General features: G+C 41.4%; 1 protein-coding gene across 1 annotated transcript in view; it reads right to left on the bottom strand.

Annotated features, from left to right (window-relative positions):
* Positions 1-677: 677 nt before the first annotated feature.
* Positions 678-15899, bottom strand: part of LOC146009670 (protein-glutamine gamma-glutamyltransferase E-like) — a 73597-nt gene continuing 58375 nt past the window's right edge. Inside the window, exons 7-13 of the mRNA XM_083150127.1 lie at positions 13869-14004; positions 11277-11380; positions 10797-11039; positions 6265-7062; positions 4410-4567; positions 2384-2517; positions 678-973 (exon numbers count right to left, since the gene is read on the bottom strand). Of these exons, the coding sequence (XP_083006253.1) occupies positions 826-973; positions 2384-2517; positions 4410-4567; positions 6265-7062; positions 10797-11039; positions 11277-11380; positions 13869-14004 (1721 nt within the window). The 3' untranslated portion in view covers positions 678-825. The remainder of the gene's footprint in view (positions 974-2383; positions 2518-4409; positions 4568-6264; positions 7063-10796; positions 11040-11276; positions 11381-13868; positions 14005-15899) is intronic.

The raw sequence follows: 15899 nt of genomic DNA, 5'->3' as shown, positions 1-15899 counted from the left end.
TTAATCTGTCTTCGAAGTGTAACTCCATAGTGTAACTAAACCCAAAATATGAAAATTATTGAAATGCTCAAATGCACTTATACATGTGGATGAGAATACTGGGCATTTTATAATGATGAACATGTCTACCATTACGCTTGCTAATGGGAAAGTGCCTCTCTCATCAAAACCACTTATAGTAGTGCAGAATTATAGCAGTGACCGATCCTGCTGCAGTCTGCTCTGATCACTTGCTGCACTGATGTACAGTAGTAGATGGGGAAAAAAAGTGTACCGGGAGGAAAAATGTGTTGGGAACGCCCATTTACTCCCAGAAGCCTTGCCCCATGCAATCTAAATATTACTTCAACCCTGATTCCTTATAAATGTATTTACTTTGTTTTGATCATCTATTTATTAAGTATATCACTATACTTTGCTGCTGCATTTACTTATGCTAATTATACAGTTTACTTATTAACACAAGAGATGCAAGTACACATAATAGACACATAGAGGCCTGCAGTGAGCAATATCTGAATACATCTGGATGACTATATAAAGTAAGTAAGCAAATTTGTTCTAACATTGAGAAAAAGAAAAAAACAGTCCATCGTCCTCTGCAATACCTCAAGATTTTGGGTTTAGTTCACTTTAAACAGAAAATACTTCAATGTGGTATGAATTAAAGCAACTGTATTTTAATTCATCAGTATGCAGCAATGTTTAGAGTTGTAATTATATAAAGCATTACATTCCCGTTAATAAAGAGCCCTACATTGCTATATGTATAAATAAAAAATACCAAGTGTAACAGATAGATACATGCACCACTGTAGGTGTAAGTTACCATGATTCCACATTCAAGAGTTGGTATCCTTTAATCGAAAACTGTTTACATTTAAAATTTGCAATAAGTTGCCTTGTGCCAGTTCTGTATGGTGTCAGTTCCACCTTGAACCTTATTTTTTCTCTTGGTTTCAAGAAGGGCACCCTGTAAGAAGCAAAAGGAAACAAGTTACAGGTATTATGCCAGTAAAAAGTAATACATACCATAATGTATAGAACATACCATCTCCAAAGTTGTCTTGGAATAATGGTGGTAGTGGCCATGGCATATTGAGAGTGTGGTAATACCCAGGCATGTTGAGGGTCGGTCTACCCAACACTTGCAACTGGGCCGGTTTCAGATGTGGACGGAGAAGCTATCTCTGTTCTTTTCATGTGTGGCATCACATTGAAACTGCCATGAAAATGTAGTGTGACTTTTGTGCCCCTTCCTCTGCTGAATGCTTCCTTGGTTGGACACTATTAAACTTACAGCGAGTTAACTGCCAGTAGTGACAGTTGGCAGTTGGGAGACAGCATAACCTTGGAGCAGAAGGGGCTGCAATATATGTAACGTGATTCTGTGCTGTCCCCAAGGACCAGACGAGGGTCCTAACCTGATGGGCACCAAGGTCGTCCCTCTTCCAGCAAGGCAATGCAGCCAGTCTTAATTAATCTGCCCCCAGGTTACGTACACTGCAGACCCTTCTGCTTCAAGGTCCTGTTTCAGTCTCCCCATCCTCCTAAAATGGCTGCCGCCAAACTGCCAACTGTCACTATCGGCAGTTTACTCTTTCTCTGCTGCTAGTTTACATACTTGGAAGCAGCAACGATAGCTATAATATGATAATGCACCAGGAGGCATCACACAGCACTGAATAATCTGTGACACTGATAATCAGGACACAGGATCCCGCAAGCCAGCTGCCACAGCTAGAACAAAGAGGCCAGGACACCGTCTCTGCAATACTGGTATGGTGTACAGTATGTGTAAATTACTGAAGATAGGCATGTGCTGCTAATACAATGGTATTCAGACCCAGGGTGAACAATCCTCCAAAATCATGTCTTGTTGATGAGCAGGACTTTGGAAGATGTTGTATGTATGTCTTTTGTAAAATATTATTGACAACTGCTTACTCATACATTCCTGCAGTGCATGGCACTCAACCCACATTTACTGTAGTTGTCAACATCCTAGTATAAAATGGGAGGAGGGGAAGTGTATTTCTTGCAGCTACCACAAGCTTGAGGAGCAGCTGTTTGCATGCGTCTTAAACCAGGTGCATTAGTACAGAAAAATACAGAATGGACAATTGTTACAAACACAGTAATATTGCAGTTTATTCTAAATGACCACTTATGACCTAGCAGTGTAATCACCTATGCTGCAAGTTCACCAATCATGCTGCAAATGATCAGTTATGGCCTTTACTCTATCTTGTTCAAATGTGAACCAACTATGTGTGTGTGTGTGTGTGTTTGTTTGTGGTCAGATTGGACACCAATACTGTCTCTTGAAGCTTGTGGCCATCTATAATTTGTTTAACTATTGTTGTTCAACAAATATACTTACAATGCTGAGAGTTGTCTATCAATCAGACCACTGCCTTCCACCACCAGGGTACAGTCAGTGACTGCCATATTAAGGGGGTTCGTAAATCGGATTTCCAGAGTCATTGCCTTGTGCAGCCTAGCATTACCAATGGCCTAGTAAAAGAACAAAATTAAGTAGATTACAATTGGGTTTTATACAATATTTATATACAATAAACTATATTATATTATAATGTCAATTCTGGTAATTAAATAAGAAAAGAGAACTGTGCTCCTCAAAAATAAAAACTCTACTGGTAAACAAACATAGCAGGGGATTTATAGTAATGCTACTGTACCTCATAACTGTTTTGATAACAATATGGGGTTAATTTGGTTACAACACTTTTATATCTTTATTTGATAGATATAAAAGTTGCCATTTACTGTATATATACTAAATATTGTTGGTCCAAAATAGCATTATTGGTTCTATAATATTGAATTGTTTGACATTATTAATTCATATAAAGCCCTAATGCTATTCTGTAAGAGTCCATAGTTATTACAATTATGTAGCCATATTGTATATTTGTCAGATATATAACAACTTCAAAACATATGATTCCATTTTTACCATTTTCAGTTTACAATTTTAACGAATTACTTTGCAAATTAGCTATATATTTCTTCGAATGATGATTAGTATCCTCCATGGAATCCCTTATACTGTAGTCTGTGCCTTGTATTCTGTCTGTGATATTATGATTCATACTCTGTGATGATGTATGTATTCAACCACACCTGATCAAGATATTTATCTTGCTGTTTACTTGCAAGATGTCAACTGGGATCAAAAACTCCTCTAGTGCCAATTTATTTTTCTTTCTTTGTGGCCAATTCTAAGTGTATTTGTTATATAATTAATTATATTCTGAAATATAAATTGTATTCTTTGATGCTTGTCTATTTCTGGATGGTCTTAAATTATTGATTGCAAGAGGCATTTTAATACTAATGTATCCCTTTTAATTACGATTTATCTAATAGTATTGATCAATAACACCAAAAAAGCCATACAATGCTCTAATATATTATGCTTGACTCATCTGCACTAGAGTCTGTAAATGCAAAAAAGCACATTCATTATCATTTAAATCAATCCTTAAGCTTCCCTTTAACTAAAGCCTTACCTAAAAGGTAAGACAAGTTAATGAAATGAGTATCTCATTAAAAAAGTAGCTGCCAAATTGTAAGAAATTGTAGAAACCGTGAGCATATCCCCTTGTTAATTTGATTTGATTCACAAAGTTATATTTTGACTTTTTAGTGCCAACAGCCTAGTTAAATGTATTTTATTGTTTTAATAAATAAGTCACTGTCTGTTATAAGAACTGATGAGGTCCAAGACACATTTGTATTTAATCTTTTGTTGTATCATTTAAAATAAAATAAATGTATTTTCCTAAACTATTGTAGTGGAAATTTCTTTTGTTGTGTGCTCAGCTTCCAGAGGTTGTCTATTAGACAGATAACGTTCTGCTTATACAGGGAACTATCCACGTTTAAGGTGTTTGTTTAAAGTCGCCTTTATACAGTATATACTAATGTCAATTATCTTGTATTTTAAAATGTATATAGAGCTATGAATTGAGTATGGACCACCTGAATCATAAAGATGGAAGGGCACAGCAAGCCCCAGTACTGAGCTAATACCAGAAGATATATCTCAATTCTCTGCCACAAGAGGTCAAGTTAGATGGATTGGGTCTACAGACTGAGTACATTTTCTTCAAAATGTTAGGGGAGAATTTAGGGGAGGTTTTTAGCAATTTAAAAATCAATGAAAAGTTGATCCTATCACCTGTTGGCTAATGCGTGTTTCAGCCTCTGAAACAGAACATTGATCATGTTTTTTTTAAATTGAATCAACCGGTACTTATATGTTAGTTGGGCACCCACTATAGTTAGTACGCTCATACCCCCTCTATCCATGTCGGCATGGAGTTGATTTTATATAGTGTATATTTATATTTATATAATTGTAATAACAATTCCCTTGTTACCTTAATAACTATAGGTGGGTTCTCCAAGACCAGGTCCTTTGTTACCAATACCTTCTCACCAAAAGGCAGTTCACAAAGAGCAACCACTTGTACCATGTTCCCTTCACTCATACATCTACTATAGTGGGTGTACGGGATTTGCAAGGAGATATGTGCATCTGTAAAATACATAATTTTCAATTAGGTTGATTTGTCAAAATAAAACAAAAATGCATATCATATCCTGTTTGTTTTAGATGTCAGTAATAAATATTCTAATGCTGGGTACACATTACATGATGTGTACCCAGCGCGATATCAGGAGTGACAGAACACACTGGGGTAGCCACCATTGGCAAGTGCATACACACTGAATTGCGATGTGCCGCGGCAAGAGTGGGTGCGATATCCTCCATTGTCCTGCATGTACAGATGATGGAGGACATCGCTATCGACCTGAGGGAGCACATATGATTACATATATGGTGTGTATACACTAGACAATATACACAATAATGTCATTACAATATGTTGTTATCATACATTTAATGTAAAAAAATTGTTGAGTGTTTATGCACTTTAACGCCTAAATAATTTCCAATAGGTCTGTAGATTTCTTACAGATACCTATTACAGATGTATAGGTAAATAATTATGTGATAAGTGTGGATTTATGCAAACATTGTTAGTATATGCAGGCTTATTCACATATAAAGTCTCCTATTTTGTTGTAGCCTAATAAAATACATCAGCGTGTATCCCAACTCCTAACAAACAAAAAGTAAAACAGCGCACCCTAGTGGTCAATTTGATCTCTGCTTTCTGGCCTTTCCTTCACAAAGCTGCTGTATTATGTCATATTTCAGCAGCAGTTTTGTACATTCTTATAAGAAATCTAATACTAGGCAAATAAATAACACATAGAAAATAGGGCACGATTTGTTCAAGGCAGACATGAGTAAAATTCACCTTCCACAAAGGCTGCCTGGCAGTAGCCTTCAGGGGAAGAGCTCCCTGATAACCACATGCTCGACATGCAGGCGGAGGTGTTTTCTACCCCAGAATCCTCTGCTATTATGGGTGCCATACTCAGTTTCTAGGGATTGCAGCCTATACAGAAGCCAACATTTTTATTGTTTCTGCTCATGCCCAAGATTGTGATTCTGCACATACTTACATTTACAGAACCCACTGCCAGCCAAAATGACTCTGTATACAGTAAAATATAGGGTTATATAACCCTTTGTTTTACTGTTCATAAAGTCATATCAATTGTAGTTCCCAACTAGCCATGTGGCTAAGCAACTGCGTTCCTATGCAAATGGGAATAAATGTATCTTTTTCCTTATATTGCTTAGTAAAGATAATGAAGATAGTGTACAGTAGCACAGAGTGTTTTCTTAAAACTGAAACCTTAACGGACTCCGGAACACCGTACCAGACAGGATCCATTCATCAAACTGCAATATCCGGAGCTTGTAGTGTCCAGTCTGAGGGGTGTCCCATTCAGGGGGTTCCTGTAACAGCTGTCACTGGGTAGATAGATGTGGAAGGAGAGATTATAGCTTCTCCTAATAGTCCAGACCCTTACATTTTTACTTCATTCCCGGACCAACCACGGAAGCTGTAATCTCTCTCTGCCCATCTCCCTGGTGACAGCTGTCACAGGTAACTCTACCAGATGGAACACCACTAGGACAGGCCTCCCCTGGACCGGACACTACATGTTCTGGAATGGCACAGTTTGATGACTGGAGCCTGTCCAATCGGTCGTTCCAGGTTACATTCCCATTCCAGTTTACTGTACATATTTTACATACTCACATACTCGGGGCTAGCGCTCTGATATTTTTTTGCAGTATGCTGTTTCACTTACCTTGACTTGGGCTGATAATCAAAGACTTCTGATCTGTGAAGATGTCATTTGCCCTTCTTCCAGTATAGAGAATACAAGAAGCACTCAGATTCACTTTTACTGGCCTATGATAAGGAGTCAGATTTTTAAGAATCAGAAGTAAGTTAATATCATCTCCCACCACTAGGGGACTGAGAAGCTTAAACTTCCCAGAGATGTCTGGCCCCTCAAACCCTGATTCAGGACGTGATGAATTTACTGCAGGTGGTGCAGGGCGGGGAGTGTTTCTTGAAGGTGATGCAGAGCGGACATTGTTTCCTGATGAAGCTGCAGAGTTTAGAGTGTTTCCTGAAGGCGGTGCGGAGCGGAAAGTGTTTCCTGTTGGTGGTGTGGAGCGGAAAGTGTTTCCTGTTGGTGGTGTGGTGCGGAAAGTGTTTCCTGTTGGTGGTGTGGAGCGGAAAGTGTTTCCTGATGGTGCTGCAGAGCGCCTTGAGTTTCCTGAAGGCATTGCAGAGCGCAGAGCATTTGCTGAAGGTGTTGCAGAACGGAGAGAATTTCCTGAAGGTGATGCGAGGTTCACAGTGCTTGATGAAGGTTGAATGTTTGGTGAACGGAAAGCATTCGTTGGGGAAGGGGCAGGGGATGCTGATCTTCCACTCGCTGCAGCTGTCAAATTTGGTGTAGATGTTGAAAGCCGGTTAGATAGATCAATCCTTGGCCTGTTGGCCATATTAATACGATTGGCATTTTCTGTTGGAGCTCTATAAAAAGGCATCCTTTTGGAGGCTTTCTCATACACTTCTCTTTCTTGTGGAGAACCTGTTTTAAGTAACATGGAGATTAACTATTGTAATTAATATTAAATTAAGTTTACCTTAGAATGAAACAAATAATGGACGTTCTGCTCTTGGTTTAACCCTTTGAGTGCCAACATCTTTGTGAGAGATGTTCAAAATATACACTAAAATTGCCACCGTTGCTCACATTTTGTTATATAAATGCAAATAAAGAATGTTTCGTTAAAAAAGATCATATTTGCTATTTAAGTTAAACTTTACAAGTCATTATTATGAATAAAAGTGTTAGCTTTGCAATTTTCACATGTCTTTTGACAAATTCACTTGGCACTGATGATGATATCATAGAAAAACAAACAAGAAATGTATTTACATAGTGCCTAAAACTCGGAAGTGACATTGCATAGCCTATGATTATGATATTCCTGGAAAAAGCAAATGATACGAAACCAGTTGTCAATAATTAGAACTGGTGATTCTAGTCATTCATTATAACAATCCTGTACAAAACCATAATCAGTAAATTATGACAAACAAATTCCTATTGCACTGTAACCAATAACCTCGTTTATGTACCTGGTTTCATGAATGACACTATTATTATTTTTTATTTGGAAAATGAGTTACTGTAGGCATATGTGCAAGTCAAATCTCATTATTATTGCCATCGAAAAGCAGTCCTCAGGATACCTTTGGCCCTTATTCTAGTTGACTCGGACGGATGCGTAGTTTCGGATGGCCACCGAGTGTTCCTAGCCCCGTCTACCGTACGGATTGCTCACACCATACAAATGCGGTAAGATGCCGAGCGAACGGACCGCGAGTAGATCTTTCGTGTGAACAACTCCCCCATCTGTGGGAACCCCCCCCATCCTCCGATGGCCGCTGATCATCGAATGATGGACCGAGCGGTCAGACAGCTCCGAGTGCTCCAGACCACTCAGATATTTCTCTGTGCAAAAGCAGGGATATGGGCGGGCAGCTGGCATCCAGCTATGTCAGCTGTCCGCCCTACACACATGCGTCATGGCCAGATTACCATACGTATGCCCATGAAACGCAAGGCATATGCATATGATAATGAGTCCAAACAGCCCTTCACGCCCCTGTCCACCCCCTGTTTGGATTGTTATGACCAATCGTTTTCTGTACGGAATTCAGGCTGTATACGGTCGTGCGTGGTGTTCACACATGCGCAGAAACACTTTTGCACATGCGCAAACATGCGTCCAACCGAACACGCACCTGTCCGACTCAATCAGAATAAGGGCCATAGTTTCCAAATTCCTTACTGAAGCACAGGTGTATTTAATAAATTACTGTCTATGACACATTTTAAAAGATCCACAGGTGATAAGAATTATTCACAATGTCTCAGTCAGTTTTTTGGAAAACATTCACTGTTAAGGTTTCCTGAGGACTGGAGTTGCGACTCAGCAATGCTTTTTTTCGGATGATGCCCAATGTAGATCTGGCCCTGGTCATAGCCGGTATAGGGCACAATTGGTCTAGGGGCTGCCCAGCGAGCACATTATAGCCCAGTGAGCCCAGCATACAATGACCAGAGAAGTAGCCAGCAAAGAGACCTTTCTGCAGTCAAGGCTTTTTTAATGCATTATCACAAGTTAAAAATAGAACACTGACTGTAGCACTCCACCAGTGAGGAGATAGATGGAGAAACTGCCAGTAGAACATGTGACCTCTTCCAGCAGTGTGATCATGATAGTGCCAGCCACCAGTGAGGAGATATAGTTGGAGCCCCTCTCAACTTTGTTCCTTAGGTCGTGGCTCACCATGGCTATCCTAATGTTTTCAGCAGCAATACAATACATAGAACAATACAGTAGGGGATTAGCAGGAGTAATCCTATTAAAGGTCTTAATGAGGAGGGCTCCATCTGTAGATGGAGAAGCTGCCAGTAGAACATGTGACCTCTCCCAGCAGTGTGATAGTGCCAGCCACCAATGAGGAGATGGAGGGCGTGAATCTTTGTCATATTCATGTGAACTGGAAGCACCTGCTATAATCTTAGCTAGGGCACCAAATTTGTCAGGATTCTCATTTAACAGTACTGAGTACAGGCATTTTTTTCTTGAAACAAAAAATGTATCTACCATCAATGCTAGTAAATGTAACACTCATTTTAGTACTTCAGATATTATTCCCTTGGATCCTATTCAATTAGCCCTGAAAGCAGTCAGCATTGGAGATTTTTTTTCAGCAGACTTAGGGCTGCTTAGGGATGCACTAAAGGGAAAATGCGATAAATCTGGGTTTTTACCGCATTTTGGTATGCAGGAAAACCAGCACGCCAGGTTCTTGGGCTATGGGCTTCTTACCGCTACCCCCACTGCCCCCCACGGACCCCTGCCAACACCTGGCCACCTGTGTCTGGGCAGCCTCCTACTGTGCTGCCCGGACCAGTGACCTTCTCCCTAGCCCGTACATCCATTTCTGGGTGCAGGGAGGAGGAGGCGGAGCCTGCCCCACAGCAGCATGCAGCAGCAACCGGGTAAGAAGAGGGGAGAATCGCCGGGGACCTGCTCACCCTCCACCGGCTGCTTCACAAAGGACAACTCTTATCACAAGAGCTGCCCTTTGCGATACTAATAGCATATGTTAGAGCATATGCGATTAGTATTGATGCGGTAGCCTGCTGTGGGGGGTTAAGTGGAGCGGCAGATGTTAGTGCATCACTCCCTTGGGCTGGCAAAACAGAATCCCTAAAACCTTGGGAGTTATTGTGGAAAATTTACTAAAATGGGAGTTCTATTTTGCATGGGATATTGCTATGGGCAATCAATCATAATCTACTTCTTATTTGTTTAGCACCTTCAAGAAGATAATAGATAGTATGTGATTGGTTGCCCATAGAAACATCCCATGTGAAAACGAACTCACATCTTAGTAAATCCCCCCCATCGTGCCATCATTATTGATTTAGAGGTTAATTTACTAAGAAGGGAGTTCTATTGAAGATCGGATGTTGCCATTGGCCAACAATCTATTATCTTCCAGAACACTGGTTCTCAAAGTCGGTTCTCATGGCCCCAAACAGTGCATGTTTTGAAGGTCTCCTCACAAAATCAAGTGAAATAATTAGCTCCGACTGTGGATCTTTTAAAATGTGTCAGTCAGTAATGAGTGCACCAGTTTATCAGTTGAGTGACCGAGTTTGAGAACCCCTGTTCTAGAAGATGCTAATAAGAAATAGATTGTAATTGGTTGCTTTGGGTAACATTCCATCTTCAACAGAACTCTCATCTTAGTAAATAAACCCCTTAATGTGGTCACTCTAGATCAGTGGTTCCCAACCCTGGTCCTCAAGTACCCCCAACAGTGCATGTTTTGCAGGTCTCCACACCGAATCACAAGTGCTATAATTAGCTCCACCTGTGGATCTTTTCAAATGTGCCTGAATAATGAGTGCACCTGCCGGGTGACCTGGAAAACGTGCACTGTTGGGGGTACTTGAGTACCAGGGTTGGGAACCACTGCTCTAGATGATATGAACGATATATTGTTAACGATATCGTTATCATGTATATTGTTAACGACTTATCGTGTTGTGTGTGTGCGCGCACCTTTACTCTTCCACTACCCTCTCTCTTTGCTTGTTCTCTAATATTTATAGTTTTACTTCATCATATCTTTGTATTTGTGCTGTAATATTATCTTAATTGATGTATGTATCATACAGATGGAGAAGTACTATTACTATACATTACTGATAAACCATTTGTGTTTGTTCCTTACCTTCTGGATATTTGTAGTTAAGTGTCACATCAACACGTGCATCGCTACCCACTGCCTTAGTGCTGATGCTTTGGCCAACGTATTTACTGTCACTGTGGACTTGTTCTTTGCTTCCATCTTTTTGAATGACCCAGGTCACCCGATCTGCATTCACCTCAGCAAACACAAAGGGTGTATCATAGCCTAAGTGTAGATCTCCTTCTTTTACAGCAACCACTGATGTGGGGCCACAACGATAAATATCTGAGAGAAAGAAAATGATCTGATCAATTTTTTTTACTTGAATTTTTTTAGTTACAGTTCATTTATTTTTCAAATAATTAACCTACTTTTCCAACAAAATATAAATTCACAACCTACCACCATAGTAAGGATTATTTAACACTGTCTTTATTGATGGATTATTAGTCCTTTTACACCCAGACTGAAGCAGTACATTGATGGTCACCAATATATCTTTACAATGCATTCTTACTGTACCTTGACTCAGCTCCTGGGGAGTTGGATCTAGAACCTGCCACCCACTGTAAAAATGACCAAGGTCTCTCCTCAAAAACCAGGATTCATCCCAAACATGGAAATTCCTGTATTATGAATAGAATTCAGCTAATTTATGACAGGACAAACTCTCAATCTTGTTTCTAAATACAGTTATTATTATGAAATATTGCAGAGGAAATCTGTTTATTTTCTTATTATTTAAAAACATTTAGTAAAACATAATAAGCAACTCTTGTATACAATATCATGCTTAATCTACATATGTGCAACTATTATAATATGTAAGCTATTTATTACACATAACAGGTTTGAAACAGTGCATGTCTTTATATCTACATACTGTACAATAGTAGTTTGCCTTAAAATGTAATTTTACTAGGAGGGGGTTTGCATATGTTCTGAAATGCTAATACCTGTATACTGACATTTACTAACTAGATAGATACAGTCAGAAACCTGCCATAACCCAGTACCGGCCTCACCCCCTGACCATGTGACATCATCACATCATTCTGAAGTGCAGTCACTGGCACTAGGATGCCCCGGGTGGCTCTGCAGCAAAGCTGCAGGTTGCCATTCCAGGACCCTGGCAGCCAAACACATGCTATGGGTTGGTGCTTCTCCCAGAGCCCTGTGCCCTGTCCAATGGCAACATTCACACACCACTAGTTATTATTATCAGTGCCTGCAGCCCCCCCCCCCCCCCCAGGTAAAATCTGCCACTGTGTGAAGCCAGATGCAGTACAGGTATGTGAGAGTGCACTGGCTTCACTGTAACTGGCAGTGACTTCCTATTGGAAGTCGGACCTGCCAGTCACTCAAGGCAGTCCCATTGGGAGGCGTTCCCTCCCTCCGGGATGCCTCTTAGTGCGCAACTGCGGGGTGGCCCCAAAACCGGGTTCTGAGCATCAGCAGTACCACGGAGGATACTGCGCATGTGCCGTACCCGGGAACCTGAATATGCCTCCGGGGGCTGCTGCAAAGGCAGCCCAGGGAAGCTTGGGCCAGTGCATGCGCAGTATGTATGAAGTCACTGCGCATGCGCTGGCCCCGTACAGGGGACCGGGGGCTGGGACCGACAGCAGCTGGGAGCACAGCGGCGTCAGTGGAGGAGGGGGGCCCGCATCGCAGCAGCCTCCCTCCTCCGCAAGGGTAAGAGCCACCACTGGTTATGACCTAGCCAAGGTACCCACCAAGGGAGTATATTAAACCGCATCTTGGTACATACACACATGCTGCATTCCTTCATTTGAAACATCAGTAGAAATAGCTAAATTAGTCAACAGTTTACTTACACATGTTGTTCGTTTGGGTTGCTAGGGTAGAGGTCAAACAATTTGAAGACAATGGTGGAGATTTATGAAATCTTGGATCAACTGCTGTCATTTTTCTCAGTTAGAAGCTGATTAGTTAGTATTTAGCTCTGTCCTACATTTTATAAATCTCCCTTTATGTAAGTAAGGGTATGAATCATAGGGTTGACATAGGGTTGAAAGTAATTAGGTCGACAATGTCTAGAACAACCGCAAATGGTTGACATGCACAAGGTCAACACTGGGTAAAGGTTGACATGGAACTGGTCGACATGATCATGGTCAACATGAGGGTTTTTTTGCTGTCAGTTTGTACATTTCAGCATGTGGACCCCCAATTAATGTACTGTATAACCTTGCATGGTGAGCAAAGTTTCAAGCCAGGTGGTTCACGCCGCTACTTCTGCATTGTGCACACTTTACTGTTCCCAATCATAGTCAACGTGGATGAATGAAAAGTAAAAATAATAGAAAAATTGTGAAAAACTCAAGTTGACCTTTTCATGTATTGACCTATTGCCGATGTTAACCTAATGCATGTCGACACAGTGTGGATGTCGATCAAATTATCAACACAAACCTACTGTAAATAAAAATGTGTATGAATAATAATGTTATTCTATGTTGACTTTTTGGGGTACATCCTCTAATGGTCAGTTTTGGGCTTTCCATCGATTTTGCAAACCAAGTATACAGTCAAAAGTTATCAAAAACTTTAGAACATCGTAACAATTGATTTTTTTAAAATAGATACAGTAAGGATAGGATCTGCAGATTTGCTACAATTTTGAAACCAACTAAAAACTGACTGCAAAACAACGGGATACACACCTAAACTATAGACCTCCCTAAGGCTGGCAAGTGAGGGAGAAGCCCTGAACAGATCATTATGATCTGTGCAGGCTTCATTAGCCACCCTCGCCGTCCAACCCCCTCCTCGTATTTAAAGTTCAATGTATTTTGTGGTGTGCCCCACCATTTTCATGGCCACACTTGCCTCACTTTTACCTCACCTCAAGGAACAGGCGAGGTGGAAATGGCGAGTGCATTGAATACTCTGACGGCAAGTTATTGGCACTGCTCAACATATAGCTCGTTGTCAGCTGCTCACCACCTGAATTGAATATAGGTCATAGTTCTCAGCCTGAGCTGGTATAAGAAAATATGTGTTTCCCCATTTTCCTATAATCCGCATTACAGACTACAGGTCCAAGCAAGCATGCGTTGTGAAATTACTATACATAAGTTAAAAACATACCAAATACTGTCATCATGGACCTCTAGGAACTTTCCTTCTGTGTCATAATGCATATCCACATTCATGTTTCCATCCGTGTTGTGGGCGGAGTTGAAGTTTGTAATCACTCTGGTAGGAATACCCAGACACCTTAGGACTAATGAAACAAGGCATTATACATTTCATATATTGTACACTGTACTATATTTGTTCATTTATGTTCTTGCTGTATACACATAATCATTTAACTAGAACAGCATAACAAAGCAGGAGCCTCCTCAGTGAATGAATACTGACTGCAAGGATCCCTCTCACCAGTGCACATCAAAGCAGTCACATGGACTGTCAGTGGTAACACTCCTGTGCTATAAGTAACCTAATGAGAGGTAGATGTATGAAGCAGTGATAAGGGAGGAGAAGTGATAAAGTGCCTGGAACTTTATCACTGTCCAATCAGTTCCTGACTTTTAAGTTACAGGCTGAGTGGCCAGTTATAAAGGAGCTGATTGGCCAGTGATAAAGTACCAGGCACTTTATCATTTCTCCTCCCTTATCACTACTTCAAACATCTACCCCTCAGTAGCCAGAATTACTAACTAATGTGATGGATATGTATTATATATTGCATATACAGAACATTGCAGTCATCACCCCTGTATTCAGCATACTGCCATTTTAGATCTCTGGTATATATAGAATACCTGTTTCATCCTGCCAGTGATGTATTTTAAAAAACACCTCTACTATATAAGTACCATTCATTTTGAAACAGTTACTATAATACTATACTCAGATTTCATTCAGTGGTCCTTCCATCCAATCAGTGGTGGATTTCCCACTAGGCATGCAAGGCACCTGACTAAGGCATGACACTTGCTGAGGGCGGCACAGCATGCTTCCTTGCATGAAAACCCTGCTAGATCGTGGACCAGGTGGTTCTTGTTTTTTTATCATTGTGATTCACCATTGAATGATTTTCCCGCTGCTTGCAGGGCTGAGTGAGCCAGGAAAACGAGACCACTGAAGCAGTCAGAAGCCCTCCCTTCCGACAGCCGGGGAACACTGGCGTTTTCTGGGGAAAGCCCAGGAAACAACGCGGTACACCCCCAAACACCCACAGGGTGTCAATCACCCTGTGAGCGAAGGCTAGCCTTTGCTCCCTGCCTTTGGAGGATGGCTTGCGTATATGCACAGCATACCATGCACATGTGCGGCCGTTTGATAATCCACATAGCCCAGTGTGTGGGCCTGAATTGACCCCTTAGAGCTGGTTGGGGTTTTTGCATGCCCCCAAATGCCCAAAGGGTGTCAATCATACTGCGAACAGCGAGCAAAGGTGAGCCTTCATTCGCTGCCTTGGGGTGGATGGCTCAGTGTACCATGTGCATGCACGGTCCTTCAATAATCACTCAGGCTGCAAATTCACAGCCCAGCGTGTGGACCTGAATCGGCCCCTTAGAGCTGGTTGTGGTTTTTACAGAAGGCATAAAGAAACTTTGGTACTTGTGAGTTATCCGGGCGTCCGATTTTTAAATCGTGTCGGATCGGGACATCGCATCGCATCGCATGCGACCATCGGATGCGATGCGATGCGATGCGATGACCCGATTTTTCCATAGGAATCAATGTTAAAATGGACTGAGTCCATTTTAACATGGAATTCAATGGGAAAAAGGGGTCCTTTTCATACCCCTACTATCCAAGTGGGCATGGAGTTGGATATAAACCTGTGGCGAGCGTAGCGAGCCACCGAGCCCGAAGCGTGGCGAGCGTAGCGAGCCCCGCGAGGGGACACGGAATACCGTCCCCTCGCGGGGCTCGCTTCGCTCGCCACGCTTCGGGCTCGGTGGCTCGCTACGCTCGCCACAGGTTTATATCCAACTCCATGCCCACTTGGATAGTAGGGGTATGAAAAGGACCCCTTTTTCCCATTGAATTCCATGTTAAAATGGACTCAGTCCATTTTAACATTGATTCCTATGGAAAAATCGGGTCATCGCATCCGATGGTCGCATGCGATGCGATGCGATGCGATGCGATATCGTATCGCAT

Source organism: Crinia signifera, chromosome 6, assembly GCF_055691185.1.
Source record: "Crinia signifera chromosome 6, ASM5569118v1, whole genome shotgun sequence".
In the NCBI taxonomy this organism is placed as follows: Eukaryota; Metazoa; Chordata; class Amphibia; order Anura; family Myobatrachidae; genus Crinia; species Crinia signifera.
Note: the sequence above shows the minus strand (reverse complement) of the source record. Positions and strands in the feature narration are given on the sequence as shown.